Source organism: Rhinatrema bivittatum, chromosome 1, assembly GCF_901001135.1.
Source record: "Rhinatrema bivittatum chromosome 1, aRhiBiv1.1, whole genome shotgun sequence".
Classification (NCBI taxonomy): Eukaryota; Metazoa; Chordata; class Amphibia; order Gymnophiona; family Rhinatrematidae; genus Rhinatrema; species Rhinatrema bivittatum.
In genome coordinates, this window is record NC_042615.1 from 755,386,005 (window position 1) to 755,406,738 (window position 20,734).

At 45.8% G+C, this 20,734-nt stretch overlaps 1 protein-coding gene across 3 annotated transcripts in view; it reads right to left on the reverse strand.

The window, feature by feature from the left end:
• SPEF2 (sperm flagellar 2) overlaps window positions 1-20,734 on the reverse strand; it is a 310,148-nt gene that overhangs the window by 180,885 nt on the left and 108,529 nt on the right. For all 3 annotated transcript variants that reach the window (XM_029578899.1, XM_029578907.1, XM_029578916.1), the window contains exon 9: window positions 9,255-9,442. In XM_029578899.1, coding sequence (XP_029434759.1) covers window positions 9,255-9,442 — 188 coding nt within the window. The remainder of the gene's footprint in view (window positions 1-9,254; window positions 9,443-20,734) is intronic.

Consider the following 20,734-nt stretch of genomic DNA (forward strand, 5'->3'; position numbering starts at 1 on the left):
AAGTGCAGAATTGGGCCCCTCACTGAAAGCGCAGTTGTTTACTTGTAACAGGTATACTTCTAGGACAGCAGGATGTTAGTCCTCACAGATGGGTGACATCATCAGATGGAGCCCAGCAGGGAAAAGCTTTGTCAAAGTTTCTAGCAGCTTTGACTGGCACACTGAGCATGCCCAGAACGCCACTATCCACGGGTCCACGCAAGGTCCCCCTTCGGTCTCGTAACAAGGAAAATAAGAGCGAAAAAATAAAATAACAAAACAAGAAAACCAACTCTGCAGAGTGGCGGGTGGGTTTCCTGAGGACTACCATCCTGCTGTCCTATGAAAACACCTGTCACATGTAAGCAACTGTGCTTTCTCCTAGGTCAAGCAGGATGGTTGTCCTCACAGAGGCATAAATATCAAATTCCAGGCTGTTCCTGGCAACAACCCAGGCCAACAGGTACAAAACAAGGTGCCAACGGGCACAAATACAACTGAGGTACTGTTGGATAGTGGGGAAACAGATTGGTTTCATCTTCCAGGGGATTCTGGTAGGAAGAGTTGGGTTTAAGTCTGGAAGATGTTGCATAACACAGATTGGCCGAATCTACCGTCTTATCGACTATACTTGTCCAAGCAGTAACGGCGGCAAATGTGTGTAGGGAGCTCCATGTTGCAGCCCTGCAGATTTCAACAATGGGAACCACCCATAAGTGGACCACTGACACCGCCATAGCCCTCACGGAGTGAGTTTTAACTCTGCCGTCTAGATGCAGACCTGATTGTGTATAGCAGAATGAGATGCAGTCTGTTAGCCAGTTGGATAAAGTCCCTTTGCCCACTGCAACCCCCATTCTGTTCTTGTCAAAAGATATGAATAGTTGGGTGGACTGTCTATGGCGTGATGAGTGCTCTAAATAGAAGGCCAGAGCCCTTTGTGGGAATGAGGCCTCAGAAAAAAGTGGGCAACACAATGGACTGATTGATGTGAAATTCAGTCACGACCTTCAGTAGGAACTTAGGATCCATACGCATGACCACACCACGATCATGAAAGAATTTCGTGTAGGGTGGGTACGTAACCAAGGCCTGAAGCTTGCTTATCCTATGAGCTGAAGTAACTGCCACTAGGGAAAGCACTTTCCAGGTGAGGAATGTCAGCTCACAGGAGCACATAGGCTCAAAAGGAGGATGCATGAGCCGCACCAAGACGATGTTGAGATCCCAGGAGACAACAGGGGGCCGCAGAAGGGGCTTTAGCTGAATCAGGCCCCGCATAAAGCAATCTACTATAGGCTGAATCGAGATAGGTGTGCCAGCTACCCCACTATGGTAAGCAGTGACCGCACTCAAATGGACCCTGACTGAGGTGATTTTGAGTCCAGTCTCAGAAAAGTGCCATAGGCAATCCAGAAGTCTCGGCACTGGGCAAGTGTACGGATCTAAGTCCTGTTCCCCACACCCGTCTGAGAATCTCTTCCACTTCAATTGGTAAGACTACCTGGTGGAAGGTTTTCTGGAGGTCACCAGCACCTGAGACACGTTATCCAACAGGTTCAGGGGCAGAAGGACTATGCGCTCAACATCCAAGCCGTCAGGGCCAATGCCTGGAGATTGGGATGGCGTAACGTACCCCGGTCCTGAGTTATTAGGTCAGGCGCAGTCCCCAGGCTGATGGGAGTCCTTATCAACAGATCTAGGAAGAGGAGAGGGAACCAGACTTGCCTGGGCCAGTACGGCGCCAGTAGAATCATGGTCCCCTGGTTCTGTTGGAGCTTCAGGAAAGCCCTCAAGAGAAGCAGAATAAGAGGATACGCATAGAGAAGCACTACACCCCAATGGAGGGAAAAAGCGTCAGAGGCTGGGCGTCTGTCCATCCTGAAGAGGGAGCAGAAGTTGCTCACCTTGCAATTGTAGGGGGAGGTGAAGAGATCTACATCCGGAGTTCCCCAAAGTGGAAAATCCGGGGTGCTACTGCCGGATTTAAGGATCACTTACCAGCAGGAGCAGAGGAATGTGGATGCGATCGTTTAGCCTTTTTCTGAGCTTTTCCACAACTACAGAATGGTGGGGCAGCTGACTTTTCTGAAAACCTAGGGCTTGTTGGACCAGATATGTAGCATCTGTCTTTCTGTTGACTGGAAGTACAGTACCTGGATGGTCCCACAGGCAGTGCAAGAGGTCAAGAAGAACTTCGTGCACTGGTAATGCCATTATCTCTTTTGGAGCATCTACGAATTGTAAAACCTTCAACTTTTTCTGGCGAGCATCTTCCTCCGTGACCAATGGAAATGGGATCGTCTCAGACATCTCTTTGACAAAACTGGAAAGGAGAGGTCTTCCGGAGGAGATCGTCGCCTTTTTTCCAGGGGTGAAGACTCTGAGAGCAAGTCCTCTTACACGATGTTAGGTTCCATATTAGGAGATACCACCCAGGATAAAGATCTAGGCATCATAGTGGATAATACTTTAAAATTGTCGGCTCAGTGTGCTGCAGCAGTCAAAAATCAAACAGAATGTTAGGAATTATTAGGAAGGAAATGGATAATAAAACATAAAATGTCATAATGCCTCTATATCGCTCCATGGTGAGGCCGTACCTTGAATACTGTGTACAATTCTGGTCGCCGCATCTCAAAAAAGATATAGTTGCGATGGAGAAGGTACAGAAAGGGCAACCAAAATGATAAAGGGGATGCAACAGCTCCCTTATGAGGAAAGGCTGAAGAGGTTAGATCTGTTCAGCTTGGAGAAGAGACGGCTGAGGGGGGATATGATAGAGGTCTTTAAGATCAAGAGAGGTCTTGAAAGAGTAGATGTGAATCAGTTATTTACACTTTCGAATAATAGAAGAACCAGGGAGCATTACATGAAGTTAGCAAGTAGCACATTTAAGACTAATCGGAGAAAATTCTTTTTCACTCAATGTACAATAAAGCTCTGGAATTTGTTGCCAGAGGATGTGGTTAGTGTAGTTAGTGTAGCTGGGTTCTAAAACGGTTTGTATAAGTTCTTAGAAGAGAAGTCCATTAATGGCTATTAATCAAGTTTACTTAGCGAATAGCCACTGTTATTAATTGCATCAGTAGCATGGGATCTTCTTAGTGTTTGGGTAATTGCCAGGTTCTTGTAGCTTGGTTTGGCCTCTGTTGGAAAGAGGATGCTGGGCTTGATGGACCCTTGGTCTGACCCAGCATGGCAATTTCTTATGCTGTTATGTTCTTATTAGGATGCATCTTAGGATGGATTGTAGGGACTTTTCCTTTCCCCCAGAGGACTTCCTGAGGGTGGAAGTATGCCAAAGCCGAGAGGGCGGGAAGGCATCAATGGATGTGGCACCGGCATCAAGGGAATCGATGCTGGCATCAAAGGCACAGGAGCAAATGAGGTGCGCTTGGGCACCGATAGCCCAGATGGACCTGGCATGGATTCCGGCATTGGTGGTTCCCGTGGAGGGATCTGGCTGGGAATCGATTCTTCCTCCTCCGAGGAACCCGGTATTGGAATCGGGACCTGCGGAGGCCTCGATGGACGACTCGGTGCCAGAATGTCCGGTGGTACAAGTTGAGTCAGCTAAGCACCGATGAGCGTGTTACTGTGCTGGTATGGGGGCCGGTGCCGATTGGAAGCCTCGTAGGGCATTCAGCACTGCCTCTTGGACTATGCAGTCCAATTCCTCCCGAAAGGCCGATATGGATGGCATGGCAAGTGGGTAGGAGGCAGGCTAGGCGTCACCGGAGCTTCCATGGGGGCCCGTGGAGGCTCGGTGCCTGGCACCGATATCGGTGGGGAACGCCTAGGGGTTCCGGGTCCAGAGGAGGATGGGGGCTCCTCTCTCTGGGCCCTCTTCGCAGGCGGCTTGGTGGTAGTTGATGCCGCTGCAGTATTGGTGCTGGCAACGGTCGGGGGCGCCCATCGGTGCCAGTGACAGTGTTTCCCTCGGTGCTCGGTCTGGTCCTTCTCCAGCACCAAGGACGATGACGCCGATGCCTTCAATGGTGTCACTGACGGATAGTCACCTGCCCCACGATGTTCCTGTGGGAGCATTTCCGAAGTCGACGGACCCCGTCTGGTCAGTGGCGTTTGAACTGGCATCGATGGAGCAGAACGTTTTGAAGCAAACGAATGCTCCATCTTGTCCAGATGAGCGCACCGGCCTTTGGGGGTCATTTGTGCACAGCTAGGGCATCGACGGACGTCGTGCGAGGGACCTAAGCACAAAACACAAACATTGTGTGGGTCTGTGATGGACATGGTCCTCGGACAGTTGGTGCATTTTCTAAACCCGGTCGCCATCGAAAAAGAGGCGGGCGCGCAGTCGGTAACCGTCGGGCACCGAGAGGGATGCTGCCGGGAACCGACCGCAAATCACGGGAAAAACACTTACCGAGCGTCGGAGGCAATGGAGCGCTTAGGGGGACCCCGGTGAGGGTGATTTTAAGAAGATAAACTTCAAATATTTCCATGAGGAGAGTTGTGAGAATTTCTCACAGAGCTCCTAACCGCAAGGCAATTTACAGCGCAAAAAAAAACAGACTGAAGGGGGACCCCTGGTGGCTACAGGGTTAGTGGCATGCTGGGCATGCTCAGTGTGCCAGTTAAAGTTCTAGAAACTTTGACAAAAGTATTCCGTGACAGGGCTCCATCTGATGATATCACCCATATGTGAGGACTACCATCCTGCTTGTCCTGGGAGAATGGCTTTGGCCATGGCCTTCACAAACCCCACAATGGAGAGGTCCTCCAGGGGAGACCAACGCCTTTCCTCTGGTGGTGAAGTTTCCGAGAGGAAATCATCAGGTTCTTCAGAAGAAGACTCATAAGATTCATCTCCCCATGGATCGTACGGGCCCTCCACCTTACTTAGGTCCCCTGGGGGCCTGCATGGGTGAGGCCTGTCCAGAGTTCTCGGTTTCGGCACAGAGGGACCAAGGGCACTGATGGCATGGAGGGGACTGGTGGCATCGGGGCAGGGAGGGCACCAATGACCACGGGAGGCCCAAAGGCCAAGGCACAGGTTTGAGGAACTGTGGCCTCGGAACCAAAGCACCGGACCGCACCGGCAGTCGATGCATGTCTTCCTCGGAGGAGGACCCGATAATGAGAATTGCTCCCAAGGAGGGTATCAGCCATTGTGGAACCAATTGTCCTCCAGGCATCAGCTGCGTCTGAAGGGCTCCGAGTAGGACGTCCAGACGCTCGAGCAGGGGTGACAATACAAATGGTGTGGGGCTCCGGCACCGGTATGTGGACCGGTGCTGGGGGCAGTTCAATGCCCTGTAAAGCTCAGAGCACAGCACTCTGCATCCTGTGGTCCAAATCTTCCTGGAAATACGGTGAATACGGTGAAAACAGGACTGATGGAGGGGGACGAGGCATCACCAGAGCCTCTTCGGAGCCCCGAGGAGGCTCGGTGCCCAGCACCGATGTCAGTGGAGAATGCCTAGGACTAACGGGTCTGCCGGAGGATGGGGCCTCCTCACCAAGGGGCCTCTTCGGTGGTGGCACGGTGGCTGTCAGTGCCATACTGTAGCCAGAGTCATGCACTGACGGCGACCGGTGGCGATGCTTTTGGGGTTTCCTACGGTGCTTGGTTTAGTCCTTCCCCAGCACCGAGGAAGCGGAGGAACCCGATGTCCGAGAGATCACTGCCAGTGGTGAGGGCCAATGACCGGCTCCCCGATCCTTGGGAAGTATCTGCCGGGGGTGTGGAGAGGGACAGCATATCCAGCAGTTCCCCCCTTCCTCAGGGTGTCAGGGACTCCGAAGCTGGCATAGATGGAGTGGACTTTTTGGGGCCAAAAAGTTTCACGTTTTGTCTAGATGAGCACGACGGCCCTTGGGGGCCATCTGATCACCCAGTTGACACCATCGGATGGCATGCGATGCCCCCAGGCAGAGGATGGAAACCTCATACGAGTCCGTGATGGACATGGTCTGTGGACACTGGGGGCATCAGTGAAAACCGGACGACGCCATGAAAAAGAGCCGGCAAGTGGTCAATGAACAGAGGTCCCAGAGAAGCAAGCAACCGGGAATCAACCGCAAAAAAGGTTGAATGGTAAAAATAACCCACCGCAACAAAGGGACACTATCCGGAGGAAGGGGAACCCATAAAGGATGGGAGAAAAAATTACTTAAAAGCTGGAAAAAGAGACCACAAACTAGAACTTCAAGTACCGCGAGGCAACTGCACCACGGAAGAAAAGAGACTGAAAGGGGACCTCGCGTGCAAACGCAGATAGTGGCATGCTGGGTATGCTCATTGTGCCAGTCAAAGCTTCTAGAAACTTTGACAAAAGCTTTCCATGCTGGGCTCCATTTAATGATGTCAACTATCTGTGAGGACTATCATCCTGCTTGTCCTAGGAGAATAAAAGTGCCCCACCCTTCTTGAGTGCTGCATCACCCCCTCCTTCCTACAAGTAAAGGTCCACACCCACTTAAATGCAGCACTGAAAACCATAGGGCTAATTCCTCTACCCTGGCTTATTCCCTTGGCATTCAGAATGTTAAATGGAGGCAGGAGGCAGTGCTCTTCTGTCCTACCCTGCTGGTGCTATATGACAAAATGGCATCTGGAGATGACCACATATGCTCTTTGAGGGAGAGGCATGGATGTATTTGTGGCAGGGTGCATTTATGTTGAATTTGGGTTATGGAGGCTTTTACTCAGAGTGGGGAGGCTTTAGTACAATGGGTATTTAACACAGGATATTTTAGCAGATAAATCCCACAATATAATCAACCAATAAGGAGAAATTATGAATTACCTGTTAATTTCCTTTCCTTTACTTCTACTATACCAGTCATGAGCTTGTGGTCCCTTCATCCAGCAGCTGGAGACAGAGTTATTTTCTCAATGACATCATTAATACATATGTCACGCATAGAACCAGTATAGTTAGTGTACTATTGCTAAAGCTAACATATAACTTGCAAAAAATATTCTCAAAATATAACCTTAAATAATCTTAAAAAATAAATATAGAACATTCTCAAAATTCTTGTCATGCTTCTTTCTTTAAGAAAATGCTTAGTTTATAACTATTTGCTTAAGAACTTTCAGTATTTAAAACTTTCAAATCTTCCCGGGTGGGTTTTTCTGACTGGTGTAGCAGAAGTAAAGGAAAGGAAATAAACAGGTAAGTCAAAATGTATCCTTCCTTTTCCTTCTGTCAGGAACATATGAGAAGTACCAAAGCCCAGTTATGACACCAGTTTCAGATCATAAATACCATCAGACAAATAGGTGATCGCAGACTCTACTTTGCATTCTCCTCTCTCTCCATCAGGAAGCTGTTGGATTCAACACAACAAGGTTCTTGCTTCATAGTTGTTATAAAAAGTTACTGCAATGCTAAAGAATTTTCTGATAACTTATGTTTTAAACTCAGCTCTGGCTTCCTATCCTGAGGATCCTTCAGTGTAACTCCCCCTTCCACAGGAATCATGGTCTTTCTTGTTACAGCCACCACCATAGTATTGACCCTAAGTTAATTAAACAATCTCTCTAGGATTACAAATGGCAGAGGGTATAACTTATCATAGGCCCTTAGTCAACTCAAATCAGAATCTGGGGTTTTCCATTCAGAAAACACCTTTGCCTCTATTTCAGAGTGTAAGGGAAAAGAAGTTGTTCCTTTTTGCATTCCCTTTAAAACTGGATCCCACTCAGGGGACTCCTCAACCTTATCTTCTGTAAGCCTTAAAGCTGAAGTGACTTGCACAATTAGGGCATTCATCTCATTCCTATGAAAAAGCCTTATTTGCATCTCTTTTTCCCCTTCTGAATAAATTTCCCCTTCCTCCAGGGACTCAATGCTACTGCGGCATATCCTAATTCATTCTCAAAAAATAGCACAATGGCTTAAATCAGAAGGACCTAACTCAGAATCATCCCTCTTTCTTTTCTGTGACCTATTCTGCTATGCAGCAAATGGTCCTGACTAGGAATAATGTTCTTCAGTGTCCCCTTTGTCCTATAAGGCTTGAAATGCCTGATGTAAAATCTTCATAGCAGATGTGCCTGCTCCCTCTGCAGAAATGCTTAAATGCATACTTTTTTCAGGAAAGAATCACAGGGGTTCTTGAAAATAAAATATATTACTCTGCAGAACCCCTGTCGCTGAACGCGACCATTTCAAAATGGATGTCATGTCCTCCTCAACAGCAGAATTCCCCATCGTAATAATATCTGTGGGACTCATAAAGGGCTTTCTATGTAATTTGGAGGTGGCACCCGACCCACAAATCTGTTTTGGTTTTTTTTGTTTGCTTAGCCAATTAAAAAGTTTTAGCTTTGTCCAGGGTCGGTACCATGGCATGCACAGCAACTGGTGCCATCAGTTGAGGAGTGTTTTACTCCCACAGACAGAACAACATTTCACCTTTTCAACCATGATTAGCTTTCTTGCCTTACCTCTTTATCCCCCAAGCACAAACATTATCTTCTTTAACAGAAAGGCAGCTTTAAAATTTTAAATCGCTCTGTGAGAAATCCCTCCTGATAAGAAGTGGGGAAATTTCACTTAGTAAATGGCATGCTTCACTGCAAGGCTTACTAGTTGCAGGAGCTTGGCCTCAACAAGAAAATTCAGCTCACAATGTAAACAGATCAGAGTGGTTCAAAACCTTGAAAGAAATACCCACAAACACAAGATTTCAAAAGTAAATAAGGGTGTGCCTAAGCCAACAGTCTTTCCAGAAGCTGGAAACAGAGAACACTGACTATACTGGTTCTATGCCTGATATCTCTATTAGTGATGTCACTAAAAAAAGAATTCTGTCTCCAACTGGTGGACGAAGGAACTAAACTCATATGTTCTTGACAAATGGAGCAGAAGGAAAAGGAATGCACATTATTGACCGGTTTTACTACATTTTAGTACAGTGGTGCTATAGTTTGATAAAAAGAAAACCCCAAAAAATAATCAAATATATGTGCTACATTTATTAGACATATGTTTTCAAGCCATCAGAAGAACAATGATGACCCCAAAGCAATATGGTATAAATTTCCCATAGACCTTGAAGAGAAAATGTCCCCATTATTCAATAAATGATGACAATTTGGTAGTCATACATCTTCTAATCCATTTGTTGACAGGCATAAGGAGACATGCAATATTTTAACAAGATAAAACATTTTAAAAATTCTGTTTCATGCTTCCTTGTCTTCCCAGCCTTTTCTTTCAAGAGCAAAAGGTGGTCAGCTTCCAGCATAAAGTCACTTTAAGTTTACTCACATAAGATCTTTCTACAGTACTTACTTGTTTGTCAGTTCCCGATATTCTCCTGTTTTGGTTACTAAGTCAATGATAGAATCCACTATTTGCTGACATATCACATAATGCTTTCTATAACGAGCCTCAGCCCTTTCGGCAGCCATTTTCTCATGAAGTATTAGCTCCTTGCGAGTCTTCTCCTCATTGTCAAGTTTTGCTTGTTGTGCCAGAATCTGATAGAATACAACAAACATCTTATAAATAACATTTTATATTTCATTAGACTTTTCTTGTCACTATAGATAGACAATGGAATAGACTTCCTAAAACACCCTTAGGTTGTGTTTATGGACAGAGATTACATAACATTCAGTGAATTATAAGGATAGAGATGGAAATTTTATAACTTTGTGTGTTCAGGTAAAATCTGCATGCACCTTTTACACTCAGGCTTTACCCTGAACATTCAAATTGAATTTATGTGCATAAATTCACTTTGAAAATTTGTACGCAGATTAATTTGCACAAAGTTACTCCTCCTCGTCAGAAAGTGTAACTTGTGCCGGTAAACTTTAGGGTACTTTTATGCACACAGATCCCCAGGTATTTTCTAACAGATATTTATGTTATAAAACTTAGTTTTATGTTCATAGTTGGCTTTTAAAATTCTTGGGATTGAAGAGATTAGAAGGATATCTTTCAGTTATCAAGGATGGAATATGTTGCAGTTCCAGTGATGCAGCAGATGTGAAACATGGATCTGTGACAATGTTAAGCATCCCACTGTTGCAGACTGGGGGCCTATTTGCATTTGCGCCTTACTAGATTTGCGCCTTACTAGATGTTTTTCTTTCTTTTCCCATCTGCTGGGAAAGTTTTTGCATTTTTAGATACTCCCCATTTGTTGGCCATTCCCTCTTGTTTAGGAATTGGCTAAGCTCCCCTTTATAAGCTGGGTTGACCACGAGAAAGGTGTGGTTGAAGGTAGTTGTTTGTTAGAAGTCGAAATTGCTGTTCAGTGTGGATCCGAATAGGCCCCCAGTCTGCAACACCTGGATAGAGATTGTAGTACTTGGAATTGCCATCCTATTTCTTCTTTTTGATGATTTTGCCATACTTGTTGGGACTTTATTTTCAAATTGCAGTAAAATATTTTTTGTTGAACACCATTTTAAGTCTTGGCCTGCTCTTTTATTTCTCAAGAACCAGCCTGCTGAACTGAGAGATCTGCCCCAGTGAGTACAAGTAAGAGAGAGACTGTTTGGTTGTGAAAGGTCAAAAAAAGTACCTACCATGGAGCTTAGGGCCCCGGAGGCTTTTCCTCCTCCCTGGCTGAACTTCAGCCCTCTTGGTGGCTTACTGTGGTGTTGTAATGACCGCCAGCCGCAGTCGCCCGTGGCAGGCTCAACTCTCTACCCCCGGTGCTCTCATGGCGGTGGCCAGTTGCTGCCACCGCGTTCCTCCTGGCTCTCTGCACTCCAGGTGGCGGCTGGGACGCCACCGACCAGCCTCCTAGCCTGATCCTGGGCCTCTCTAGGCACGCACACGCGCGCCATCTGTCCTCCCTTTAAAGGGACAATGGCAGGAACTCCAGGCTCATCCCCGGCTGATGACATCACTGACCTGGGATATTTAAGCCTCTCCTCTAGCCACCACTAACCAACTTGGCAACGAGTTCCTTGGTTCCCTTTGGTGCCTACCTTTTCCATGGACCAGTTGTTCCTGTCTTTGGATCTCTGCGCTTCTCCTTCCGGGTTCCAGTCTCGACGCTTCCAGCTCCGCGGGCCCTGGCTCAGCTCTACTCCACCTGAACTGTCTTCCCAGCGCTTCCCGCTCCTCAGGGCCAGGCTCAGCACTACTTCGCCTGGACTCTCTCTCAGCGCCTCCTGCTCTGCGGGCCCTGGCTCAGCGCTACTCCACCTGGACTGTCTCCCAGTGCTTCCCGCTCCTTGGGACAAGGCTCAGCGCAACTTCACCCGGACTCTCTCTCAAGCGCTTCCTGCTCCTCAGGGCCAGGCTCAGCACTACCGACTTGTGAGTCCCTACCGCAGTGCCCATTGCTCCTTGAGGACCCCCACAGCACTTCTCCTTGAGGACTTTGCTACAGAGCCTTTCCTCATCAAGATTTGGCTCAGCGCAGTACTCCACCAATCTGTGGAGCGGGTTTCCCGCTCTAGCCCTTATCCAGCATACTACAATTCATGTCTCTGCACCTGCACCTCCTCACTTCGAGGCCACTCCTACGTGGTCCTGCTCTACTCCCTTCAGAGCTGCAGTGGCCTTGCCCTCCCTGAGACTCTTTCTCCTCCTCCCTCCGAGAGTGCTCCTGTCTCGAACTGGCCTAATCTCTCTGACACTCTCTGCACCCACTCGTCTACCCTCTCCGGGACCAGCCACACAGAGGCACTCCCAAGTCCTGCCGGCCCCAGCACCCAAGGGCTCAACCTACGGGGAACGAGGGTCGGTACAGGTAAAGTTCCAGCTTGCCTCTGTTCCCAGTCAGCCTCGCCTCCCGACGGTGGGGACCTGTGGGGCCCAACCTTTCAGGTAGCAACAACCCCACCTCGGGCCAAGGGTCCACAATTCCTAACAGGTGTTTTTGACAGTGTGAGCAAGATAAAAGGGTAAGCTGGGAGACAGTGGCCCCAGAGACTAGTGCTGTGACCCTTGTATTAAGGACCTCAAAACCAAGCGCGGGTTACACAAAGCTAAGCTAAGTGACATTTATTATGCAAGTAAAAAAATCCTCAAAATAATTTGAACAAATAAACGAGTACCTGAACTGTGCTAACTGGTTTCAGAAATGATGATCCTTTAATAGTTTTGTAAATTTTTCTGCACTTTCCACATTGAATTAAATGAGGGTAAAATTTATATAATCATCCAGGAATGGAACCTTATTTTTTTCTAGTCTTATTATTTTCTTCCCTGCAAGTTTTGAACTTTTTATGATTGAAAATTCAGCCCACACTTTTACCTTTAATTATAGAATTTTGCTACTGGGTGAACATGTTACACAAAACTGCTTGCCCAAAGCTACTGTAATTCCTTGAAAAGTCATCCAAACAGTAGTGGAATGAAAAGATGTGTACAGACAATCAAGCTGTAGCTTTGAGAATGTCCTCAATGGAAGGGTACCTGAGGAAAGCCACTGAAGCTGTCATGTCTGTCATTTGATAAACCTTGACAAAGTCTGTAATCTCAAAGCCAGCCAGCGCAGAGCAGTGTGCAATAAAGTCTGCTAGCCAATTGGACAGAGTTTGCTTGGCTATTGCCACTCTCAATCTTTTGGATCAAAAGTCACTAACAATTGAGAGGCTTGACAATCACATTGAGTCTTTTTTAAATAATAATCTAAAGCTCCCTTACAATCCAAGGAGTGAAGAGCCTTTTCTCCCTTATGAGCATGTGGTCTAGGAAAGCAGATCAGCAACATAATAACTTTAATATGAAAAGCCAACATCACTTTTGGAAGAAACAGGATGAGCCACCCTGTTGTGGAAGAAACATAGAAACATAGAAATGACGGCAGAAGAAGACCAAACGGCCCATCCAGTCTGCCCAGCAAGCTTTCGCATTTTTTTTTCTCTCATACTTATATGTTACTCTTGGCTCTTAGTAACCTTTTTTATTCTATTTCCCTTCCACTCCCGCCATTAATGTAGAGAGCAGTGTTGGAACTGCATCTAAGTGAAATAGCTTAATTAGTTAGGGGTATTAACCACCGCAATAAGCAAGCTACACCATGCTTATCTGTTTATCCAGACTATGTAATTCAGTCCTTGTTGGTTGTTGCCTGAATATAGATCCAAGTTTCTTCATTCCCCCTTGCCGTTGAAGCAGAGAGCCATGCTGGCTATGCATTGAAAGTGAAGTATTAGTCTTGCTCCCCAGCCGTTGAAGCAGAGAGCTATCCTGGATATGTGTGAAGTGTCAGACTTTCTCCCCTGCCATTGAAGCAGAGAGCTAAGCTGGATATGCGTGGTGTCAGACTTTCTCCCCTGCCATTGAAGCAGAGAGCTATGCTGGATATGCGTGAAGTGTCAGACTTTCTCCCCTGCCATTGAAGCAGAGAGCTATGCTTTATATGCATTGAAAGTGAAGTATCAGGCTTATTTGGTTTGGGGTAGTAACCTCCGTAACAAGCAAGCTACTCCCCGCTTTTTTGTGAATGCAAATCCTTTTTCCACATTTCCTCATTGCTGCTGAAGCTTAGAGCAATGTTGGAGTCGCATTAACCGTGTGTATGTTTCTTGAATAAGGGTATTATCACCAGGTAGTAGCCGTCGTTCCCGTGAGCCACCCACTCTTCATTCACATCCTCTAGACTTTATCGATCCACAGTGTTTATCCCACGCCCCATTGAAGTCCTTTACAGTTTTGGTTTTCACCACTTCCTCCGGAAGGTCATTCCAGGCATCCACCACCCTCTCCGTGAAGAAATACTTCCTGACATTGGTTCTGAGTCTTCCTCCCTGGAGTTTTAAATCATGACCCCTGGTTCTGCTGATTTTTTCCAACGGAAAAGGTTTGTCATTATCTTTGGATCATTAAAACCTTTCAAGTATCTGAAAGTCTGTATCATATCACCTCTGCTCCTCCTTTCCTCCAGGGTGTACATATTTAGATTCTTCAATCTCTCCTCATAAGTCATTCGATGAAGACCCTCCACCTTTTTGGTCGCCCTTCTCTGGACCTCCTCCATCCTGTCTCTATCTCTTCGGAGATACGGTCTCCAGAACTAAGCGCAGTACTCCAGGTGAGGCCTAACCAAGGAACTGTACAAGGGGATCATCACTTCCCTTTTCTTACTCGATATTCCTCTCTCTATGCAGCCCAGAATTCTTCTGGCTTTAGCTATTGCGTTGTCACATTGTTTCGCCGACCTCAGATCGTTAGACACTATCACCCCAAGGTCTCTCTCTTGCTTCGTGCACATCAGCCTTTCACACCCTCCTCCTCCCCCCCCCCCCCCCCCCATCGAATACAGTTCTTCCGGATTTCCACACCCCATATGCATGACTCTGCACTTCTTGGCATTGAATCTCAGCTGCCATATCTTCGACCACTCTTCCAGCTTCTTTAAATCTCGTCTCATTCTCTCCACTCCTTCCGGCGTGTCCACTCTGATGCAGATCTTAGTGTCATCCGCAAACAAACAAACCTTACCTTCTATCCCGTCCGCTATGTCACTCACATAGATATTGAACAGGACCGGTCCCAACACCAATCCTTGCGGCACTCCACTTAACACCACTCTCTCTTCAGAGTAAGTTCCATTTATCATTACACATTGTCTTCTGTCCGTCAACCAGTTTGCAATCCAGGCCACCACCTTGGCACTCACTCCTAAGCTTCTCATTTTATTCACCAGCCTCCTGTGCGGGACCGTATCAAAAGCCTTGCTGAAATCCAAGTAGATGACGTTGCACGCTCTTCTTTGATCCAACTCCCTAGTCACCCAGTTGAAAAAGCCAATCAGATTTGTCTGACAGGATCTTCCCCTTGTGAACCCATGCTGCCTCTGGTCCAGCAATTCTCCTGACTGTAGATAGTTCACTATTCTTTCTTTCAGGAGCGTCTCCATCACTTTTCCCACCACTAAGGTGAGGCTAACTGGCCTATAGTTACCAGCCTCCTCTCTGCTCCCACTCTTGTAAAGCAGGACCACCACCGCTCTTCTCCAATCACTCGGCACCACTCCTGTTTCTAGGGATCTATTGAACAGGCCGCACAGCGGTCCTGCTAACACGTCTCTGAGCTCCCTCAGTATCCTGGGATGAACCTCATCGGGCCCCATGGCTTTGTCCACTTTCAGTTTCCCCAGCTCTTCCCACACATTCTCCACTGTAAATGGAGTTACATCTACTCCAATCCCCTCCAGTTTCTTGTTAACTAGCGACGGTCCTTCTCCTGGATCCTCTTTAGTGAACACCGAACTGAAGTATTTGTTTAATATTTCTGCCATTTCTTCATCTCTCTTCTACACATTGATCCTTTTCACCTTTCAATTTCACTATACCACTTTGAACTTTTCTCCTTTCTCTGATGTATCTGAAAAATGTTTTGTCACCTCTCTCTATCTCTTTGGCAATCCTTTCTTCCGCTTGACTTTTTGCCGTCTTGATTGCTTTCTTCGTCTCTCTCAGTTGTACCAGATATTTTTCTTTGTGCTCCTCCTTTTGGGATCCTTTATATTTCTTCAATGCTGTTCTTTTAGCTTTTTATTTTGTCAGCCACCTCCTTTGAGAACCAGATAGGTTTCATTTTCCTTTCGCTTTTCTTTACTTTTCTGACATATAGGGGTAGATTTTATAAATCTATGCCTGCGCGAACAAAAGTACGCGGGATTTTATAAGATATAAGCGCTTAGCCACGCGTATCTTATAAAATCCAGGGTCGGCGCGCGCAAGGGGGTGCACATTTGTGCACCTTGCGCGTGCCAAACCCTGCGCGCGCTGCCCGTTCCTTCCACCCCCCTCCCCCCCGCACCTTGCCCTCCCTTCTCCTACCTAACCCACCCTCCCGGCCCTATCTAAACACCCCCCCCCCCACCTGTGTTTTAAAAGTTACGCCTGCAGAAGCTGAAGAGGAGCCCAGCCCGGGTCCTGGATGTTGCTGCGGGTTGGGGGGGAGGGCGTCTCGGGCACGGCCACCAAGGCGGGGAGAGGAGAGTTTGCCGCGAGTGTAATTGAGGTCAGCACTGCTGTTGTGGAGGAACAGCTAAGCTCTTCGAGCAGGAGTGAGAGACGAGTGAGCAGAGAACAGAGCGCTGCTGGTTTCAATCCGACGGGGGATGGGGACTCGACCAACGAAATTGAGAAAATTTCAGAGGTTTGTCGAGGAACTGAGGTAGGCACAAGCCACATTCTAAAATTGGTTAAACCTTCAGAAATAACTCTAGAAACGGTCTGGAGTGCGTTGGTAACGCTTGAGAAAGCGATCTCAGCATTAACTCAGACCCTGATGAAAAATCAGGGAAGTATTGAAAAAATTGAGCCTATGGTTGCAAGGCATGATGTAAAAATACAAGAATTGGAAGATAAAACTAAAGTGTTGCAAGAAGTACAAATAAATTTGGTGAAATCAGATTTGGAGAATTTTAGGAAACTTGAGAATTTGGAAAACATGCAAAGAAAGTTGAATCTAAGGATTTTGAACTTTCCACAAGTAAGAATGACTCCATTGAGAGATTTATTTAAGAAATATCTGACAGAAATTTTGCAAATTACTCCTGAATTGATACCAACATTGGCAAATATCTATTATCTAAAAAAACCAAATTTGGACAATTCACCCCTGAATCTTGGCAGTAATTTAACTACATTTCTTGAATCGTCAGCAGAGGAGCAAGTTGAGTCGTGTGGAACAGTTTCTGTTTCCTTTGTTTTCTTGATGGATAGAGATATGATTTTAAAATCATTCTTTCGAAATAGGGAGAAACTATTCTACGGGCAAAAGGTTGGGATTTTTCCGGACATTACTAAGACAAAGCAAATCCAAAGAAAAAAGATGCTGGAAATGTGCCAGGAGGCAAGGGCGATAGGTGCTAAAGTAACTGTTAGATATTCTTGCAAGTGTGTGTTAACTTTGAATAATAATAGTTATATGTTCTATGAACTGGACCATCTTCGATCATTAATAGATAGCCATAAGAATGTGGGGAGTGTAACCTAGTCTTGTGCATGAAGTATAGAAGCAGCATTCCTCCCAATATTTTGGTTTATAAATGTTTCTTGAAGTAAATGCTCCTGTAAACTTGGATCTCCTATATTACCGTTTAAATAGTTTAAATATGATAAATGGGGGGAAGATGATGAAGGAATTGTGAGGTAAATATTTAATTTCTTTATTTGAATTTTGTCTTCAATTTTCCTAATGTTATTGAAAATTGGATTTATTCTGTAAATCATATTAAAACTGCATAAAAAAAATAATAAAATAAAATAAAAGTTACGCATGCCAAAAGCAGGCGTAACTCGCGTGCAACAGTGGGCTGCTGGCACACGATTCCCTGGCCCGGGACCCATTTCGGAGGCCTCAGCCATGCCCCCGAAACGCCCCCGGGCTGGCACCACGCCCCTCGACACGCCCCCCTGGAATGCCCTGAATGTCCCATCGGCCCCAACATGCCCCTCGACATGCCCCCCCCCTAGGAAGCCCCGGGACTTACGCGCATCCTGGCGCTTGCGCGCGCCGCCGAGCCTATGCAAAATAGGCTCGGGGCGCGCAGGGGTTTTTTAAAAGCTATAATAGCTTAAGTTATGCGCATAACCCTTTTAAAATCCGGCCCATAGATTAGTTGCCTTGATGATTGCTCCTTTTAGATTGGTCCACTGTTGATCCACATCTTTCTATTTCTCCCAGCCTTTTAGTTCTTCCTCTAGGTACTTCCCCATTTCATCAAAGTCCGTGTTTTTGAACTGCAAAACTCGGGTCTTCGTGCTTCTTCTACGTATCCTGTGTGTGATATGAAACCATACCGTTTGATCACTGGTGCTGAGGTGGGCACCCACCTGGACATCATAGACATTATCTCCATTTGTGAGCACTAAATCGAGTATAGCTCCCTCTCTCGTGGGTTCCATTACCATTTGTTTGAACAAAGCCCCTTGCAAGGCATCCACTATTTCTCTACTATTGTTAGATTCTGCAGAAGGAATTCTCCAGTCTACATCCGGCAGATTAAAGTCCCCAACGATCACCACTTCTCCTCTCTTTCCCATCTTTTGGATGTCTTCAACCAGATCTCTGTCTTGCTCTTCCTTTTGGTTTGGAGGCCTGTAAACCACTCCAATATAAACCATCATCTTTTTTAGGTCGGCTCATAGTGCTTATTCATTACCCCATCTTCCTTGCAGCTCAGATGCTTGGATATTGTTTCTGACATAAAGAGCCACATCTCCCCCTTTCCTATCCACTCTGTCCTTCCTTAACAAGTTATAGCCCGGAATTGCCATATCCCAATCATGAGATTCCATGAACCTCGTCTCTGTGATAGCAACAACATCCAAGTCCACCTCCACCATTAGGGCTTGCAGATCTGGGATTTTATTGCCCAAACTACAAGCATTTGTGGTCATAGCTTTCCAGCTTTTCTCGTTAAGGTTACTGCTTTTCCTGGACTCCTTTTAAGGTTTTAGTTGAGTTTTGTTATTCACTTCACCCTTTCCCTTAGCAGTTGTGCCACTGATGACAGAGTCATCCATCACAATGAGCTTTTCCCTTTGGTTACTGATCTGGAATTTCTGCATGCATTGGGTTTCTTCTCTCTTTTCAGATAACACTTCAATCTTTTTCTCAAGAACTTCTTCAGTGTTTAATATAGAGAAGGCTTTTTGTACTTGTTGCACTTGATACAGTGTGTGTCTCCCCATCACAGGTCTAATTCTACCAGAGCCCACTGTAATCCTGGTTTTTATTGAGTTCCTTAATGTCCTGTGTGAGTGGGGGGATATACTTGTGGGCTTCCCAGCTGTCAAGATCGTGTGTTTGTAGATACAGAGAATAGGAAACCAGGACTGTTAATTCTTTTTTTATAATACCTTTTATTTAACCAGGCAAATATTATACAATATATATCAAGTATAAACTGATATCACAACTTTACTATGACTAGTGTGATACATGACAAATTATTTGTTAATTACATATACCATTATAATTATATTGACACCAGATAAATTCAAAGTCCATTTCTGAAACATTGCCATCTCACAGGACCTAAGACTGCCTCATTGATCTGCTTCCAGGAAAGATTCCCCCTCGAGGCCGGATTTACCCGCTGTCCACTCCAGAATCTAAAGCCATGACCGACTACATAAAGGAAAACCTGGGATTTGTCTGGACCTCATCGTCTCCAGTGGAGCAGGTTTTTACTTTGCGGGGAAGAAGGATGGGTCTTTTTAAGCTATGTATTGACTACAAGGACCTTAACGCCATCACCCGCAAGAACCGATATCCACTACTCTTGATTTCCAAGCTGTTTGATTGTCTGCAAGGAGCTAAAATATTTACCAAGCTAGATCTCTGAGGTGCCTAAAGCGATGAGTGGAAGACAGCGTTTAGTACCTGTGATGGGCATTATGAATACTTAGTAAGGCCATTTTGTCTATATAATACGCCAGTCGTGTTTCAACACATGATCAACGAGATTTTCTGAGATCTCCTTTAATCCTGTGTTCTTGTCTACTTGGATGATATTCTCATTTTCTTGAGTTCCTTGTCCCAGCACTCTGAGTATGTTAAACTGGTCCTTCAGAGACTTCAGGAAAACCACCTGTAGGCCAAGCTAGAGAAATGTACCTCTGAGCAGGTGGAATTACTATTCTTGGGATACATCTTATCGCATCATGGTCTTCAGATGGATCATGAAAAACTGAAGCCTATTCAAGAATGGCCCTAGCCTATAAGCTTTAAAGCACTGCAAAGGTTACTAGCTTTACGAATTATTATCAGCAATTCATCTTTAATTATTCTACTCTAGCGGCACTGCTCACATCTCTTATCAAAAAGGTCTCAGACATCAAGAACAGTCCTGAAGAAGCCACTCAGGTCTTTGCTCAGCTTAAGGCAGCATTTCTAGAGGCTTCCTGGCCCTTTGAAGCCCTTTATTGTTGAAGTAGATGCCTCTGCTACTAGAGAAGGGGCATCCTCTCTCAGCACAATGATAAAAGAACTCTAATTCCTTGCTTCTTCTATTCTAAGAAATTCTCTTCTACAAAAAGGAACTTCACTATTAGCGACATAGAACTTAAGCTTGCCTTGGAAGAATGGCACAATTTGTTAAAGGGAGCTGCTTATCCTGTCACGATGTTTAAATCCGCGACAAGCCCACTGATCCTTGTTCTTTAATCATTTCGATTTTGAACTCAAGTATCAACCAGCAAAGAAAAATCAATGCAGAATGCCCTTTCACAATCCTTTGAAGCAGAGGACTCACAAGAACCACCTCATCATGTTATTGACCTGGCAAGAATTCTGGCAGCCGTAGCTATTATAGTATCCTCTGGGAAAACCACTGTTCCTAAGCATCTTCGAGAAAAAGTTATTTGCTGGGCATACAACTCAACTCGCAGGCCAACCAGGCACCAAGAAAATGCTAGAACTACTCTCTTACCGCTATTGTTGACTCCAAGTAAAACATGATGTCCACCACTGCATGGAATGCTGTCCTAATTGCACTGTCAATAAAACTTCTCATGCCCATCCATAGGGACTGTTACAACCATTGCCAGTCCCTGAGAAACTATGGTCTTACATCGCCATGAAATTTATTACAAACTTTTCAAGCTCTAACAATTGTACTGTCATTTGGGCTGTAGTAGACTGGTTCTCAAAAATGGCTCACTTCATACTGTTGTCTGGACTTCCCATTTACCTGGAGCTTGCTCAACTTTTCTTTCAATATGTTTTCCGACTCAGTGGCTACCTGAACCTGCACTCTCAGACCATGGAGTTCAATTCACTGCTAAGTTCTGGAAAAATCTTGCTGTAAATTTGAGGTTCTTTGGACTTCTCATCAG